Source organism: Eumetopias jubatus, unplaced genomic scaffold, assembly GCF_037043125.1.
Source record: "Eumetopias jubatus isolate StellerSeaLion01/CBP00866 unplaced genomic scaffold, mEumJub1_p1.0 scaffold_2, whole genome shotgun sequence".
In the NCBI taxonomy this organism is placed as follows: Eukaryota; Metazoa; Chordata; class Mammalia; order Carnivora; family Otariidae; genus Eumetopias; species Eumetopias jubatus.
In genome coordinates, this window is record NW_028274808.1 from 59,348,342 (window position 1) to 59,367,119 (window position 18,778).

The window sequence follows — 18,778 nt, forward strand, 5'->3', positions numbered from 1 at the left end:
CCACTTAAGTTAATCTGTGAAGAATACCAAACTAGTTTTATTTGTATTCATACTGTTTAACCTTCGGGCAATTCTCCATAAGTATTGTTTCAGTACTGCTTTTTTATAAGTAATCAACAGTGTGCTTATAGGGTTCAATTTTGCTTGACAAATATTTGGAAAACCTTTATTTGGTATTGCTCCTTAAGCTGAGAACTGTAGCAGTTGACTGAGCCACAGGGTGGAATTGACATGTCTTTTGGGTAGTTGAGTGTCTTCAGAAGGATACATGCCTACATAGAAGGCTATCTCTCCTACAAAGCACCAAAAATCAGGTTAGGCTTATACACTCCTCAAGAAGTGATACTGGGAGAGGGTTCAACATGGCAGCATAGGAAGATCCTAAGCTTGCCTCCTTCCACAGGCACAACAAATCCACAACTACATATAGAATAATTATTCTCCTGAAGGGGTCCTAGAAAGTGGATGAATGAAGCCTCCACAACAAGGGACAGCACTGAGATGGGTAGAAGAGGCAGAGATATGATCTCACTACAGAAAAAACCCACACCCCTGGTGCAGCACTCCATGGTCAGGAGGGATCTCAAAGGTATAGAACTTTTTCCTGAGGAATGATTGATTTGGGCTCTATATCAGGCACCCCAGCCCTGAGATCCTACAGAGGAGAGACAAGTCCCCAAAACACCTGCCTTTGGAAATTGACATAGATCTGTAGAGAAAGGAATACCCACACTTAAAGGTCTTGAATCCAAACTCATTCAACCCGGAAACCAGCACAGAACACCAGATTAAAAAGCACATAAACCATACGTGAAGGAGAACACTTACTCATCTTAGAGCAACTGCTGCAACTGCTGGATTCTTCCCAGGGACAGAGACACTGGCAGCAGTCATGTTTACTACCTTGTTCTGTCATGCTGATCCTGGCACTGGCAGGAGCCATTACGGAATTCTACCTGTAGACAGCTAATGCCAGGGGACATGCACCACTCAGAGCTCTATGTACCACCCTGCACCTTGGCTGGGCCTCATTGCTATCTGGGCCAGAGACAACCCCCTCCCACCAGTGTATCCACAGCAATCAAGGTTCCACGACAACAGGAGGATACATGCAGCCCACACAGGTGCTCTTTGGAGCAGCTGGCTTTGGTGGCAAAGGGTAGGGGGGATTGTGTTGTGCTTCAGGGCTATATAGGACATGTCCTACATAAAGCCTTCCTTCAGACCAAGAAATGTACCTGAACCACCTAATACATAGAAAAGATGCAAGAGTTAGGCAAAATAGGAGATGGAGGAATATGTCCCAACAAAAGAAAAAGACAAAACCTCAGAAAAAGAACTGAAGAAAATGAAGATAAGCAGTTTACCTGATAAAGAGTACAGCATAATAGTCATAAAAATGCTGAATGAACTCAGGGGAAGAGTGGATGAACACAATGAGAATTTCAAAAAAGAGAAAAGAAAGTAGCAATCAGAGAGGAAGAATACATTAACAAAATGAAAAACACACTAGAGAGAATAAATAGCAGATTAGATGATACTCAGATCAGTGAACTGTAAGACAGGATATTAGAAATCACTCAAACTGAACAGCAGAAAGAAAAAAAATTAGGATAGTTTAAGGGACCTATGGAACAACATCAAGCATACTAACATTTACATTATAGGGGACTCAGAAGGAGAAGAGAGAAAGGGTCAGAAAATTTATTTGAAGAAATAATAGCTGGGATGCCTGGGTGGCTCAGTTGGTTAACATCTGCCTTCGGCTCAGGTCACGGTCTCAGGGTCCTGGGTTCAAGTTCTGCATTGGGCTCCTTGCTCAGAAGGGAGCCTGCTTTTCCGTCTGCCTGCGACTCCCCCTGCTTGTGCGCTCACACTCTCCCTGTCTCTCTCTCTGACAAATAAATAAGTAAAATATTTTTTTTAAAAAAGAAAGGATGAAAGACTAGCTGAAAACGTCCCTAGCCTGGGGAAAGGAAACACATCTGGGCCTGGGAAGCACCAAGTCCCAAACAAGATGATCCCAAAGAGAGCCACACTAAGACACATAATAGTTAAAATGTCAAAAATGAAAGATAAAGAGAAAATCTTTAAAGCAGCAAGAGAAAAATAGTTACATGTAAGGGAACCATTATAGACTATCAGCTGAACCCTCATGGACTATCAGAAATTATTCCGGCCAGAAGAGAGTTGCATGATATATTCAAAGTGCTGAAAGGAAAAAAAACTAACAACCAAGAATATTCTACCAGACAAGGTTAATATTCAGAATTGAAGGGGAGATACACAGTTTCCCAGACAAGCAAAAGTTACAAGAATTCATCACTACTAAGTCAGCTTTACAAAGAAAAGAAAAGGCAGGCCATAACTAGGAATAAGAAATTATATTAAAAAAATCACACCGGTAGAGGCAAACATATAGGACAGGTAGTGAGTCAATGACTTATAGAGCTAGTATGAGGGTTAAAGATAGAAGTAATAAAATCAACTAAATGTACAATAATTACTAATGGGATACACTAAACAAAAAAATGTAAAAGTATGACATCAAAAACTTAAACAATGTGGGGGGGAGTAAAAATGCAGTGCTTTTTAAGGTATTCAAAATTAAATACCCACCAATTTAAAATAGACTGGCATATACATAAGTTGTTATATATGAACCTCACAGTAACCACAAACCAAAAACCTGTAATGCATACACAAAAAATAAAGAAAAAGGAGATCAAATTTAACTCTAAAGAAAATTAGTAAATCATAAGGGAGCAAGAAAAGAAGAAGTGAATAGAGAAGAACTACAGAAACAACAAGAAAACAACAAAATGACAATAAATATATACCTGTAAGTAAGTAGACTAAATGCTTTACTCAAAAGACATAGGGTGGCTAAATGTATATTTTTTTTAAAAAAGTCCCATCTGTATGCTATCTACCAGAGACTCACATCAGATCTTAAGACACACACAGACTGAAAGTGAAGGGATAGAAAAAGATACTACATGCAAATAGAAATGACAAGAAAAGCAGTACTTATCAAATTAAATAGACTTTAAAACAAAGCCTATAAGAAGAGAAAGAAGGGATAAAGGGATCCATCCAATGAGAAGATATAACACTTATAAATATTTATGCACCTAGCATAAGAGCACCTAAATACAGAATGCAAATATTAACATGCAAGGGGAGAAATTGGCAACAATACAATAATAGTAGCGACTTTAACACCCCGCTTACATCAATGGGTAGATCATCCAGACAGAAAATTAATAAGGAAATATTGACTGTTGAACAACATACTAGACCAGATGGACTTCATAGATATGTACAGAACATTCCATCCAAAACCAGAATATTCTTCTCAAGTGCATATGAACATTCTCCAGAATAGATATGTTAGACCACAAAAAAGTCTCAGTGAACTTAAGAATATTGAAATCGTATCAAACATCTTTTCTGACCACAATGGTATGATACTAGAAACCAACTACAAGAAGGAAACTGGAAAAAAAACACAAACGTGGAGACTCCAACATGCTACTAAACAACCAGTGGATCAAATGATAGAGGAAATCAGAAAATACCTTGAGACAAATGAAAATGAAAACACAATGCTCCAAAATCTATGGGACGCAGCAAAAGCAATTATAAGAAGGAAGGTTATAGCAATACCTGCCCATTTCAAGAAACAAGAAAAAGCTTAAATAAACAATCTAACCTTACACCTCAAGGAATTAGAAAAAGAACAAAGCCCATAGTTAGTAGAGGAAAGAAATAATAAAGATCACAGAGGAAATAAAATAGGGTCTAAACAAACAGTGGAAAAGATTAATGAAACTAAAAGTTGGCTATTTGAGAGATAAAATTGATAAATCTTTAGCAAAACTCATTAAGAAAAAAAGAGGGCCCAAATAAAATCAGAAATGAAGGAAATATTATAACCAATACCACAGAAATACAAAGGATCATAAAAGACTACTACAAACAGCTATACACCAACAAATAGAAAACCTAGAAGAAATGGATAGGTTCCTAGAACAAATAGTCTTCTAAAACTGAATTGGGAAGAAATCGAAAATTTGAACAGACTGATTACCAATAATAAAATTGAAGCAGTAAAAACAAAAAACAAAACAAACAAAACCTCCCAACAAATACAGTCCAGGACCAGACAGATTCACAGGTAATTCTTCCAAACATTTTTTAAAAGTTAGTGTCTGTCATTCTTAAGCTATTCCAGATTATTGAAGAGGAAAGAATGTTTCCAAGCTCTTTCTATGAGGGCATCATTACCCCGAGACTTAAATCAGAAAAAGACACTACAAAAAAAAAAAGAAAAAAATTATATACATTAAAAGGATCATACACCATGATCAAGTGGGATTTATTCTGGGGATGGAAGGATAATACAGTATTCACCAATCAATCAATGTGATACACCACATTAACAAAACACAGTGTAAAAGGCATGATCATCTCAGTAGATGCAGTAAAAGCACTTGATAAAATTCAGTATCCATTTATAATATAAACTCTCAACAAAATAGATATAGAGGGAAGGTACCCCAATATAATAGAGGCCTTATATGATAAACCCATAGTAAGCATCATACTTAGTGGTGAAAAAGTTAAAAGTTTTTCCTCTAAGATGAGGACCAAAACAAGGACACCCACTTTCAGCATTTTTATTCAATATAGTTTTGGAAATCCTAGCCACAGCAGTTGGACAAGAAAAGGAAATAAAAGGCATCCAAATTGGAAAGAAAGAAATAAAACTGTTACTTTTCCCAGATGAAAGGATACTATGTGAGGAGAACTTTAAAGCCTTCACCCAAAAACTATTAGAAATAATAAATGAGGGACGCCTGGGTGGCTCAGTCGGTTAAGCATCTGCCTTTGGCTCAGGTCATGATCCCAGGGTTCTGGGATCGAGTCCCACATCAGGCTCCCTGCTCAGCAGGAGGCCTGCTTCTCCCTCTGCCTGCCACTCCCCCTGCTTGTGCTCTCACACACTCTCTCTCTCTGGCAAGTAATAAAACCTAAAAAAAAAAAAAAAAGAATAAATGGATTCAGGAAAGTTGCAAAATACAAAATCAATATACAGAAATCAGTTGTGTTTCTCTATCTTTTAGTTTCAAGTTTTTATTTAAATTCTAGTTAGAACATATAGTGTAATAACAGTTTCAGGAATAGAATTTAGTGATTCATCACTTATATATAACACTGAGTGCTCATCACAAGTGTGTTCCTTAATACTCATCACCCATTTAATCCATCCAGCCACCCACCTCCCCACCACAACCCTCAGTTTGTTCTCTGTAGTTGAGTATGTTTTATGGTTTGCCTCTTTTTCTCCCCGTGTTCATCTGTTTCATTTCTTAAATTCCTCCAATGAGTAAAATCATATGGTATTTGTCTTTCTCTGACTGACTTATTTCACTTAGCATAATACACTCTAGCTCCATCCACATTGTTGCAAATGCCAAGATTTCTTTTCGTTTGTTTGTTTATGGCTGAGTAATATTACTGGAAGTCCTAGCCTCAGCATTCAGACAACAAAAAGAAATAAAAGGCATCCAAACTGGCAAGGAAGTCAAACTTTCACTGTTTGCAGATGACATGATACTCCATGTAGAAAACCCGAAAGATTCCACCAAAAAATTGCTAGAACTGATACACACGAATTCAGTAAAATTTCAGGATACAAAATCAACATACAGAAATCTGTTGCATTTCTATACACCAATAATAAAGCAGCAGAAAGAGAAATTAAAGAATCAGTCCCATTTACAATTGCATCAAAAAACATATGATACCGGGGCGCCTGGGTGGCTCAGTCATTAAGCGTTTGCCTTCAGCTCAGGTCATGATCCCAGGGTCCTGGGATCGAGCCCCACATCGGGCTCCCTGCTCAGCGGGAAGCCTGCTTCTCCCTCTCCCACTCCCCTGCTTGTGTTCCCTCTCTCGCTGTCTCTCTCTCTCTGTCAATTAAATAAATAAAATCTTTAAAAAAAAAAAAAACATATGATACCTTGGAATAGACTTAACCAAAGAGGTAAAAGATCTGTACTCTGAAAACTGTAAAACACTTATGAAAGAAATTGAAGATGTTGTGTTTCTATGCACTAATAACAAACTAGCAGAAAGAGAAATTAAAACAATCCCATTTATAATTGTATCAAAAAGAATAAAATACCTAGGAATAACTTTAACCAAGGAAGTGAAAGACCTATACTCTGAAATAAATAAGACATTGATGAAAAAAATTGAAGATGACACAAATAAATGGAAAGATATACTGTTCAAAATCAGTTGAAAGAATTAATATGTTAAAATATCCAGGAGCGCCTGGGTGGCTCAGTTGTTAAGCATCTGCCTTTGGTTCAGGTCATGGTCCCAGGGTCCTGGGATCGAGGCCCACATCAGGCTCCCTGCTCTGCAGGAAGCCTGCTTCTCCCTTTCTCACTCCCCTTGCTTGCGTTCCCTCTCTCTGTGTCTCTCTCTGTCAAATAAATAAATAAAATCTTTAAAAAAAAATGTTAAAATATCCATATTACCCAAAGCAATCTACAGATTCAGTGCAATCCTTATCAAAATAATCCTAAAATTTATATGCAAGCACAAAAGACCTTGAATAGCCAAAGCAGTCTTGGGAAAGAAGAACGAAGAGATATCATACTCCCTGATTTTAAACTATCCTGCAGAGCTGTAGTAATCAAAACTAGCACAAAAACAGACACATATTATCAATGGAACAGAATAGAGAGCACAGAAATAAACCCATGCTTATATGCTTATATGTTCAATTAACCTACAACAAAGGAGGAAGGAAATTACAGGGAAAAGACAGTCTCTTCACTAAGTGACGTTGGGAAAACTGGAGAACTACATGTAAAAGAATGAGACTGGACCACTTTCTTTCACCATATATTAAAATATACTTAAAATGGATTAAAGACTTAAAATAATACTTGAAGCCATAAAACTCTGAGAATAAAACATAGGCAGTAAGCGCTTTGACATTGGTCTTAGCAATACTTTTTTGGATCTGTCTCCTCTGACAAGGACAACAAAAGCAAAAATACACAAGGGGTACCACATCAAACTAAATAGCTTTTGCACAGCAAAGGAACCCATCAACAAAATGAAAAGCAACCTCCTGAATGGGAGAAGATATTTAAAAAAGACATATTCAATAAGGGATTAACATTTGAAATATGTAAAGAACTCATAAAACTCAATATTGAAAAAAAATCAATCAATTAAAAAAAGTCTAAGGACCTGAATAGCAATTTTTCCAAAGAAGACATAAAGATAACCAACAGGCACATGTAAAGATGCTCCACATCACTCACCATCAGGGAAATACAAGTCAAAACCACAAAGAGATACCACCTTAAACCTGTCAGAATGGCTATTATGAAAGAGACAGGAAACAGCAAGTGTTGACAAGGAGGTAGAGAAAAGGGAACTCTTGGTGGGAATGTAAATTCGTGCAGCCATTATGGAAAACAGTATGGAGGTTCCTCAAAATATTAAAAAATGAACTGCCATACAATCCAGCTATTCCATTTCTAGGTAATTATCCAAAGAAAATGAAAATACTAAATCAGTGGGGCGCCTGGCTGGCTCAATTGGTAGAGCATACGACTCTTGATCTCTGGGTTATGGGTTCAAGCTCCATGTTGGGTGTAGAGATTACTTAAAAATAAAAAAAAAATACTAATTCAAAAAGACATATCCACTCATATGTTCATTGCAGTAATATTTACAGTAGCCAAAATATGGAAGCAAACTAAATGTCCATAGATAGATAAATGGATAAAGATGTGGCAAATATACACAATGGAATACTACTCAGCCAACAGAGTGAATTCTTGCCATTTGCAACAACATGGAAAGACCTAGAGAGTATTATGCTACAGGAAATAAATCAGAGAAATATATGACTTTACTTACATGTGGAACCCAAAAAACAAAAGAAACAGGACAGTCACAAAAAGAGACTCATAGATACAGAGAACAAACTGGTGGTTGCCGAAGTGGAGGGAGGATGGGGGGGATGGATGGAATTAGTGAAGGGATTAAGAGGTACAGTCTTCAGTTATAAAAGAAGACAAGGGATATAATGTACAGCATAGGGAATATAGTTAATATTGTAACAGCTTTGTACAGTGACAGATGATAACTAGACCTTGTGGTGACCATTTTGTAGTGCATATAAATATCAAATCAGTATGTTGTACACTTAATACTGTATTGTATTACAATATTGTGTATCTGTTAGTCTTCAATCTAAAAAAAGAAAAAGCAATATCAGAATTTCAAACAAATTTTGTATCACACAGAAGGAAATGAGGACCCTGAAGTTCTGTATCATAAAGCCTATCAGTATTTCCTTTAGCCTAGAAAAAGTATAAAGCAGTTAGTCAAATGCTTCCTTTGGAAACCTTTTTAAAAATATCTCACTGAAGCCCCTAAAACATTGCAACTTACTAATAACGTAAAAATTATATATACTAATATATAAACTCACTAAACTGGTTATAAAATGTATATGGAACTATATGAATAAATTGCTCTTTTGTATTGTTAATCCTAAAACAGTTAAATGTTGGACAGTGATTGGATTTAGAATAACTATTTCAAAGTCATTCTTAATGGAAATACTTAGACCCTAGATCTGGTTGTCTTATAGATTGTTCTTTTAGGCCACATTAGGGGATAATAATTAAACCATGTGATCTACATATGGCACTTACACACTTTGATATTCTTTTTTAGGTGAGGGGGAGATTAATGAAGGGAGAGGATAGGTAAATTATATCTAGCTCACCCAAAAGTGCTATCATTGTCATTAAGAAATATGTTAAAAAGAAAATTATCTAAAATACATTTCTGTTTTATTTTACTGAAAATGATCTGAGTCCTCAAAAGATGGCCCCCTCTCTTCAGCTGCCTGATACTGTTAGAATATAGGTTTGGTAAGCATCTACAACTGCAGCTATTAGGATAATTAATGCCATTTAGTCCATAGCTAAGTACTGTCCAGAGTCAGAAGTCAAATACAACTAGTAAAATGTGTAAGTTTTTTTACATTATTCCTAAAAAATTCCTCCACAAGGGGGAAAGGATTATAACTGTGGTCAATGGTAGAATGGCAAAGGCCACCAAGTCCTCGTGTAGAATATCAATCTTGGCAGTCCACGCCTGTAGATCTTCCTTCCACATTTATTTTAGAGTATTGTACTGTGTTTGTGTAATGAAGTTCTCTATAGCAGCTAAAACAAATGAACTAAATTTTCATCTATCACTATGAATAAGCCCCACAAATATGAATGGAATAAGTAGGACAGAGAACCATTTATATAATGTTTAAAAGCAATATTATTTAGGTGTGCATATATGCAATAAAAGTAAAAAAAAACATGAAAAGAAAAGATACACATCAGTTTAGGATATTGATAATACCTTGGGCAAGAAGAAAAGACAACAAGATTGGAAAAGGGTACTTTCTATCTGTAATATGTTTTTCTTAAAAAATAACCCATATCAGTATGACCCAAAATTAACTTTTATTAATTCTCAGTATTGGGTACATGTGTGTTCATTGGTTTGCTCTCTGTACCTTTCTATTTGAAACATTTTGAGACCAATGGAACAGAATAGAGAGCCCAGACATGGACCCTCAACTCTATGGTCAAATAATCTTGAACAAAGCAGGAAAAAAATATGCAATGGGAAAAAGACAGTCTCTTCAATAAATGGTGCTGGGAAAATTGGACAGCTATATACAGAAGAATGAAACTCGACCATTCTCTAACACCATACACAAAGATAAACTCAAAATGGATGAAAGACCTCAATGTGAGACAGGAATCCATCAAAATCCTAGAGGAGAACATAGGCAGTAACCTCTTTGACATCAGCCACAGCAACTTCTTTCAAGACACATCTCCAAAGGCTAGTGAGACAAAAGCAAAAATGAACTTTTGGGACTTCATCAAGATAAAAAGCTTCTGCAGAGCAAAGGAAACAGTCGACAAAACAAAGAGGCAAACCACAGAATGGGAGAAGATATTTGCAAATGACACTACAGACAAAGCACTGATTTCCTAGATCTATAAAGAACTTCTCAAACTCAACACCCAAAAAACAAATAAGTCAAAAAATGGGAAGAAGACATGAACAGACACTTCTCCAAGGAGGCCCTACAAATGGCTAACAGACACATGAAAAAATGTTCATCATCATTAGCCATCAGGGAAATTCAAATCAAAACCACCTTGAGATAACCACCTTACACCAATTAGAATGGCAAAAATTGACAAGGCAAGAGAACAACAAATGTTGGAGAGGTTGTGGAGAAAGGGGAACCCTCTTACACTGTTGGTGAGAATGCAAGTTGGTAGAGCCAACTGGATTTTAATGAAAGATCACTTTTGCTCGAGTGTGGAAGATCATGATTGCTGTGTAGGATTAAATCAAGCAGTCTGTTTAATTCATTCGACTATGTTTTTTTTAGAATAAAGAAAAATTGGAAGCAACCAACATAAGTGGAAATGGTTAATTTAATTATGCCTTATCTGTAAAATAAAATACTATGCAGCCACTGAAACTGACATGGAGCATATCCATGATTCATTCTTTCTCAACATATTGTAAAATTTTCATCATATGTAAAAGTTGAAAGAACTTTACATTTATCACCCATATACCCAGCACCTAGATTCTGCCACTTACATTTTATAATCTTGCTTTATTACTTATTTATCATTCTTCCATCCGTTGTGTGCATTAAAGAGGAAATATGCGATTAAAAAGTTAGATTTTGAAAGTTTTTTCAAAATTTGTTATTTGCATGGAATTATTGACATTGGCCATCTTTGGCTTATAGATGATTTTTGTTTCCCACTTTATTCATTGTACTGTTTGAATATTTTACACCAAGTATGTGATATTAAATAATATTAAGTGATCTTAAATAAAAACTACACTTAAAATTACATTAAAGCTCTTTTCCTTTACCGTAAAAAAGAATTAGTTTTTTACTAAGTAGATACAGTTTGATTTGCAATGAAGTGAACTAATTTTTTTTTCTTTTTCACAGATAATGATGAATAATCATCAGAACATTCTTTAATTCTCAACTGTATGAGAACATTTATATTTGGCTCATCAGAAAAACAAGCTGCAGGGGGAAATGTAGCAATTTTCTACAAATACCAGATTTAAGATGGGCATGCTGATTGCATGAAAAAGATGGAGAAACATGCCATTTTTCAATTAAGATTCTAGTATTTTACCTATTTTATTTTGTTCACTGAGTTCTATAGTAACCTCCTACAGAATATATACTTTATTAAATTATCCAACCAAAGCATAAGAGACATTGATCCAGAGCTGGACTTAATGGTTCTGAAAAAGATTTACTAATGCAGTAAGGTAACTTTTACTTTGAGCAAATGTCTTTAAGATGAGAGAATTACTTAAGTTATGAAAGACTTGCCTATGGTTTTTCATTTAAGTATTTAAGCATGACTTTTTTTTCTGTCTACATGTTTTCGTATCCAGCAATTTGGTATGAAATAACCTTGTCAAGGGCTCTATTTAAATCTTTACATTTTGAAGATGGAATTTTTAGCCTTAAAGTTTATATTTTCCATCTTTTTTCAACCAGTGTGTCTCCTGAACTAGCTCAGTGGAACAGGCTGTAGAGGTCAGTCTTAGAAATCATTGAAAACTTTGATTATGGAAAAATAACAAAATTGTATTTCCTGGTATTTAAAAAGTTCGTTAATTTTTCCTTTTTAAGGACCAGAATCAGGAATATTATATTGAAAAATCAGTTTATGAATTTCAGCATTGACGTAGCATATATCATAAAGTTGCCCTTTTTGTTTTTAACTTTCATGTATATGCTTCCAGGGCAATACAGAAAAAGGAACTGTTTTTATTTTGACACTGTGACAGTTTGGGTAACTAGCATTCCAGAGCGGGGGTAATGTTTGCCTCTTTTATTTCCATTATGGTCATTAAAATGATGGTCACACAGCTTCAGTTGCAATGTGCCAGGTATTACATGGTTTCATTAGAGATATCTAAAGTCCAGATGCTTTTAGTAATAAAAGCTTAATTTTTGAAACCGGAGTACATAGCAGTCTGGTTGGCATAATCTGTAATTTGAACAGTAAAATCTTATCTTGCAGCACTATCAGTACTAGGCTAACTTTATTATGTATATTATTTCTAACATCCAAAACTAACTACTTGATTTTTATATGTTTATTTTATGATATTACTATTAAATTTTTATTCTCTACCTGAAGTACACTATCAGTTGTCTTTTACTTATTTGCACTATTCTTAATAGAATGCTTTTACAATGAGCTGAGAATACTTTTGTTTGTTTTATCTGATGATTTCCATTATGTTTTTCAAGGAGGAATATGAATTTTGCACTTTAATTCTCTACAATCCTGAAAAATGAGAATGATCTTTTAGGGAGTTATTTTCTAATTCTTAGCCTATTACAACTATTAGAAAAGCAACTAAGGATATAACACAGTAGAAAAGTTGTTTAACCATATTTCAAAAGATGTCATTTGTATATATATATAAGAATAGGGATGACAAATAGGATTTATGCCATCTCCAGTCAATTGGTAGTGAGTGGCTCTGGATTGTTATTATGGAAAGATTGTGCCAGTGGAAAGTGGGCTATTATTATTTAATAAGGTCTATTATAAGTGGCCAAAGTGAATGTGGGAGCATCTATAGATTGATAAATTAGAGCTAGAAAGGGCTATGAGGATAATTTAGTATTACCTCCATTTAACAGGCAAAGACATTTGAATTGTAAAATGAATGAAGTCGCTTGCATAAAAGGCCAGAGTCAGACTAGTTCCAGGTCTAACATTGTGCTATTAGCACACTGGTTTTTTCATTTATTTCACCTGGAGAGTGAAAAAGAATAAATTCAATAGGAAAAAGTATACTTAGCATTAATACATTAAAAATTCAGAGATTTCCTGTTCCTAGGAATAACACTATTGTAATTAACCTTCCTGTTGAAAATTTTTTATTGTTAAATAAAGGGTTTTTTCCTCATAAATTAAAAAAAATACCTTTTATCACTTCATTGATGATGGATCTTTAAAGATCGTGTGTGTGTGTGTGTGTGTGTGTGTGTGTCTTTAATATACATCTAAAAATACAGAAGTTATCAGAAGATGAATTGCAAGGCCAAAGCTTAGGAGAAAGTCTCAATCTGGAGATTAATGAATTTTGGAGAGAAAAAGGTAGTTTTGACCTGAAAGTATCCAACACCTTACACTTTGATATAGTAGCTCATGGAGCAAAAGAGGTAAAAGATGAGGCCAAGGGCCCATCCAAGTAGGAGAATCCTGTAGGAAACCCTACATTAAGGTGGGACTTCAGAAGCTTACATCTTCACAATAAGGGAGAACTAGAACTAAACCCAACCACAAATTCAGGGACTATAGGAAAATAAAAGGACAAAAAAAATGTATTAAGAAGTCATGACCACAAACCAGTCTTTAAGTGGTTTTGTATCTTGAGCACCAAACTCTGAGTGGGCCAGGTAACTTTAAACTCAAACATAATTTGAAATGATTCCCAACTAGTAGTACTCCCGTGAACCAGGCAGAAGCCATTCCAATGCCTCTGTGAAGGAAGACATTTATTTTATATCTTGAAAAGCCCCAAAAGTGAGTTTTGAAGACGATAAGCACAGAGAAAAAAGTACACAATCAATCAAGGCAATATAAGTGGGAGATAGGGACAGGATCTGCACAGACTTTAGATTTTTTCTTTTTTTTTTATTATGTTAATCACCATACATTACATCATTAGTTTTTGATGTAGTGTTCCATGATTCATTGTTTGTGCATAACACCCAGTGCTACATGCAGAATGTGCCCTCTTTAATACCCATCACCGGGCTAACCCATCCCCCCACCCCCTCCCCTCTAGAACCCTCAGTTTGTTTCTCAGAGTCCATCGTCTCTCATGGTTCGTCTCCCCCTCCGATTTCCCCCCTTCATTCTTCCCTTCCTGCTATCTTCTTCTTTTTTTTTTTAAACATATAATGTATTATTTGTTTCAGAGGTACTGGTCTGTGATTAAACAGTCTTACACAATTCACAGCGATCACCATAGCACATACCCTCCCCAATGTCTATCACCCAGCCACCTCATCCCTCCCACCCCCACCCCTCCAGCAACCCTCAGTTTGTTTCCTGAGATTAAGAATTGCTCGTATCAGTGAGATCATATGATACATGTCTTTCTCTGATTGACTTATTTCGTTCATCATAATACCCTCCAGTTCCATCCACGTCATTGCAAATGAAAAGATTTCATTCCTTTTGATGGCTGCATAATATTCCATTGTGTGTGTGTGTGTGTGTGTGTGTGTGTGTGTGTGTGTGTGTGTGTGTACACACTTTATCCATTCATCTGTCGATGGACATCTTGGCTCTTTCCATAGTTTGGCTATTGTGGACATTGCTGCTATAAACATTCGGGTGCATGTACCCCTTCAGATCACTACATTTGTATCTTTGGGGCAAATACCCAGTAGTGCAATTGCTGGGTCATATGGTAGCTCTATTTTCAACTTTTTGGGGAACCTCCATACTGTTTTCCAGAGTGGCTGCACCAGCTTGCATTCCCACCAACAGTGTAGGAGGGTTCCCCTTTCTCCACATCCCCGCCAACATCTGTCATTTCCTGACTTGTTAATTTTAGCCATTCTGACTGGTGTGAGATGGTATCTCATTGAGGTTTTGATTTGGATTTCCCTAATGCCGAGCGCTGTTGAACACTTTTTCATGTGTCTGTTGGCCATTTGGATGTCTTCTTTGGGAAAATGTCTGTTCAAGTCTTCTGCCCATTTCTTGATTAGATCATTTGTTCTTTGAGTGTTGAGTTTAATAAGTTCTTTATAGATTCTGGGTACTAGTCCCTTATCTGATATGTCATTTGCAAATATCTTCTTCCATTCTGTCGGTTGTCTTTTGGTTTTGTTGACTGTTTCCTTGGCTGTGCAAAAGACTTTTTCTTGATCAAGTCCCAATAGTTCATTTTTGCCTTTGGCAAAACATTGCCTTTGGCAATGTTTCTAGGAAGAAGTTGCAGCAGCTGAGGTCGAAGAGGTTGCCTGTGTTCTCCTTTGGGATTTTGATGGACTCCTTTCTCATCATTTAGGTCTTTCAATCATTTTGAGTCTATTTTTGTGTGTGGTGTAAGGAAATGGTCCAGTTTCATTCTTCTGCATGTGGCTGTCCAATTTTCCCAACACCATTTGTTGAAGAGACTTTTTTCCATTGGACATTCTTTCCTGCTTTGTTGAAAATTAGTTGACCATAGAGCTGAGGGTCCATTTCTGGGCTCTCAGTTCTGTTCCAGTGATCTATGTGTCTGTTTTTGTGCCAGTGCCATACTGTCTTGATGATTACAGCTCTGTAATAGAGCTTGAAGTCTGGAATTGTGATGCCGCCAGCATTGCTTTTCTTTTTCAACCTTCCTCTGGCTATTTGGGGTCTTTTCTGGTTCCATACAAATTTTAGGATTATTTGTTCCATTTCTTTGAAAAAAGTGGATGGTATTTTGATAGGGATTGCATTGAACGTGTAGATTGCTCTAGGTAGCATTGACATCTTCACAATATTTGTTCTTCCAATCCATGAGCATGGGACGTTTTTCCATTTCTTTCTGTCTTCAATTTCCTTCATGAGTATTTTATAGTTTTCAGAGTACAGATTCTTTGCCTCTTTAGTTAGATTTATTCTTAGGTATCTTATGGTTTTGGGTGCGATTGTAAATGGGATCGACTCCTTAATTTCTCTTTCTTCTGTCTTGTGTTGGTGTATAGGAATGCCACTGATTTCTGTGCATTGATTTTATATCCTGCCACTTTACTGAATTTCTATATGAGTTCTAGCAGTTTTGGGGTGGAGTCTTTTGGGTTTTCCTCATAAAGTATCATATCATCTGCAAACAGTGAGAGTTTGACTTCTTCTTTGCCGATTTGGATGCCTTTTCTTATTGTCTGATTGCTGTGGCTAGGACTTCTAATACTATGTTGAATAGCAGTGGTGATAGTGGTCATCCCTGCCATGTTCCTGACCTTAGGGGGAAAGCTCTCAGTTTTTCCCCATTGAGAATGATGTTCACTGTGGGTTTTTCATAGATGGATTTTATGATATTGAGGTATGTACCCTCTATCCCTATACACTGAAGAGTTTTGATCAAGAAAGGATGCTGTACTTTGTCAAATGCTTTTTCTGCATCTACTGAAAGGATCCTATGGTTCTTGTTCTTTCTTTTATTAATATATTGTATCACATTGATTTGCGAATGTTGAACCACCTTGCAGCCCAGGGATAAATCCCACTTGGTCGTGGTGAATAATCCTTTTAATGTACTGTTGGATCCTATTGGCTAGTATTTTGGTGAGAATTTTTGCATCCATGTGCACAGACTAGATTTGAAATCATCAGAGATGTGTTATAAAGTAACTGTACTTACTGGGTTTAAAAAATGATCAACAAACTTGAAAATATCTGCAGGGAAAGAAAAACTAAGTTTTGTATACAGATTTGAATAACCAAATAGAATTCAGTTACATGAAAAATACCAATAGCCAAAGTTTTAAAACTCAGTGGACATGCTTGGCAGTAAGCTATGCATGGCAGAAAAGAGAAAGAAATGGAAGAAATTATCCATGATACAGCACAGAGAGAAAAAATGTGAACAATACAGAAAGTAAGAGACCAATTCAGTAAGAATGTCTAGTATATATTTGATTGGAGTCCTAGAGAAAAAGGAAGAATGGGATAAAGTTAATTGGAGAGATAAAGGCTAAGAATTTTTCTGATCTATTGGAAGACACCAATCCACAGATTGAAGAAGCCCAGTGAATGTTAAGCAAGATAAAGTAAAAGAAATTCTTTTAGTGTCTTTTTTTAAAATTTTATTATGTTATGTTAGTCACCATACAATACATCATTAATTTTTGATGTGATGATCCACGATCTATTGTTTTCGTATAACACCCAGTGCTCCATGCAGTACGTGCCCTCCTTAATACCATCACCAGGCTAACCAATCCCCCCTCCCCCCTCCCTTCTAAAGCCCTGTTTGTTTCTCAGAGTCCATAGTCTCCCATGGTTCATCTCTCCCTCCGATTCCCCCCACTTCATTTTTCCCTTCCTTCTCCTAATGTCCTCCATGCTATTCCTGATGTTCCACAAATAAGTGAAACCAGATGGTAATTGACTTTCTCTGCTTGACTTATTTCACTTAGCGTACTCTCCTCCAGTCCCATCCATGTTGATGTAAAAGTTGGGTATTCATCCTTTCTGATGGCTAAGTAATATTCCATTGTATATATGGACCACATCTTCTTTATCCATTCATTTTTTGAAGGGCATCTCAGCTCTTTCCACAGTTTGGCTATTGCTGACATTGCTGCTATGAACATTGGGGTGCATATGGCCCTTCTTTTCACTACGTCTGTGTCTTTGGGGTAAATACCCAGGAGTGCAATTGCTGGGTCATTGGGAAGCTCTATTTTTAAATTTTTGAGGAACCTCCACACTGTTTTCCAAAGTGGCTGTACCAACTTGCATTCCCACCAACAGTGTAAGAGAGTTCCCCTTTCTCCACAACCTCTCCAACATCTGTGTCTTTAGAGTGAAACTGGATATCAGAGACAAAATTTTAAAAGAAGTTGAAATTAAAAAGCATACTACTTTCAAAGGAATGTTAAAGACTACCAAGTGGCTTTTCAACTGTAGTAATAGAACAGTGGGATGGTATCTTCAGTGGGACAAAAAAAATAATCATCATTTAGAATTATATATGTAGCAAAAAATCTGTTTCATGAATGAATAAAAATGAATTCTGACTCTCACAACTGGCCATGATGTAAAAGAGAGATTTGCCTTCCAACCTTTAACAATTAAAACACTGGACAAAAATACATGAACAGTGATTTTCAGAGAGTGGGCAACTGACAATAAAGGTCAGTGATCCGAGAAAGAAGGGAAACAAATGAGTTAAGCCCTGTGATTGTCCAAATTTATTGTGTAGAAATAACATGGGAGCCAGGGAACCCATACAAAACCCAGGATTCTCTCTAAGTTGAGATAGAATTTAGAGAGGTGAAAGGAGAGGTAAAAATCTGAATAGCCCTATATCTAATGATGAAATTTAATTTTAGTTTGAAATGTTCCCACAAAGAAAGCTTTGAGCCTAGATGGCTTCACTGATGAATTCTAACATTTCTGAAAGAAACAGTAGTAGTTCTACACAAATTGTTCCAAAATATAGGAGAGGAGGGAACAGTTTCCTACTTATTCTAAGAGCACAGCATTACCTTGCTCTCAAAACAAGGAAGGAGTTACAAGAAAACTATAAACTCATAAACCTTGTGAACACTAATGAAAAAATTATTAAAATTTTCTCAAATCAAACCAAACAATATCAAAAAAGGACAACACATCATAACCAAGTGAAGTATATGCCAGAAATGCAAAACTGGTTTAACATTTTTTTTTAAAGATTTTATTTATTTATTTGACAGAGAAGGAGAGAGGGAGCACACAAGCAGAGGCAGGGGAGAGGCAGACTCTCCACTGAGCAGGGAGCCCGATGCAGGGCTCGATCCCAGGACCCTGGAATCATGACCAGAGCCAAAGGCAGACGCTTAACGACTGAGCCACCCAGGCGCCCCTGGTTTAACATTTAAAAC

General features: G+C 36.2%; 1 protein-coding gene across 1 annotated transcript in view; it reads left to right on the forward strand.

Moving 5' to 3' along the window:
• Window positions 1-13,087, forward strand: part of NEK1 (NIMA related kinase 1) — a 216,482-nt gene extending 203,395 nt beyond the window's left edge. The window contains exon 34 of the mRNA XM_088021009.1: window positions 11,108-13,087. Within this exon, the coding sequence (XP_087877135.1) occupies window positions 11,108-11,121 (14 nt within the window). The 3' untranslated portion in view covers window positions 11,122-13,087. The remainder of the gene's footprint in view (window positions 1-11,107) is intronic.
• Window positions 13,088-18,778: the final 5,691 nt, after the last annotated feature.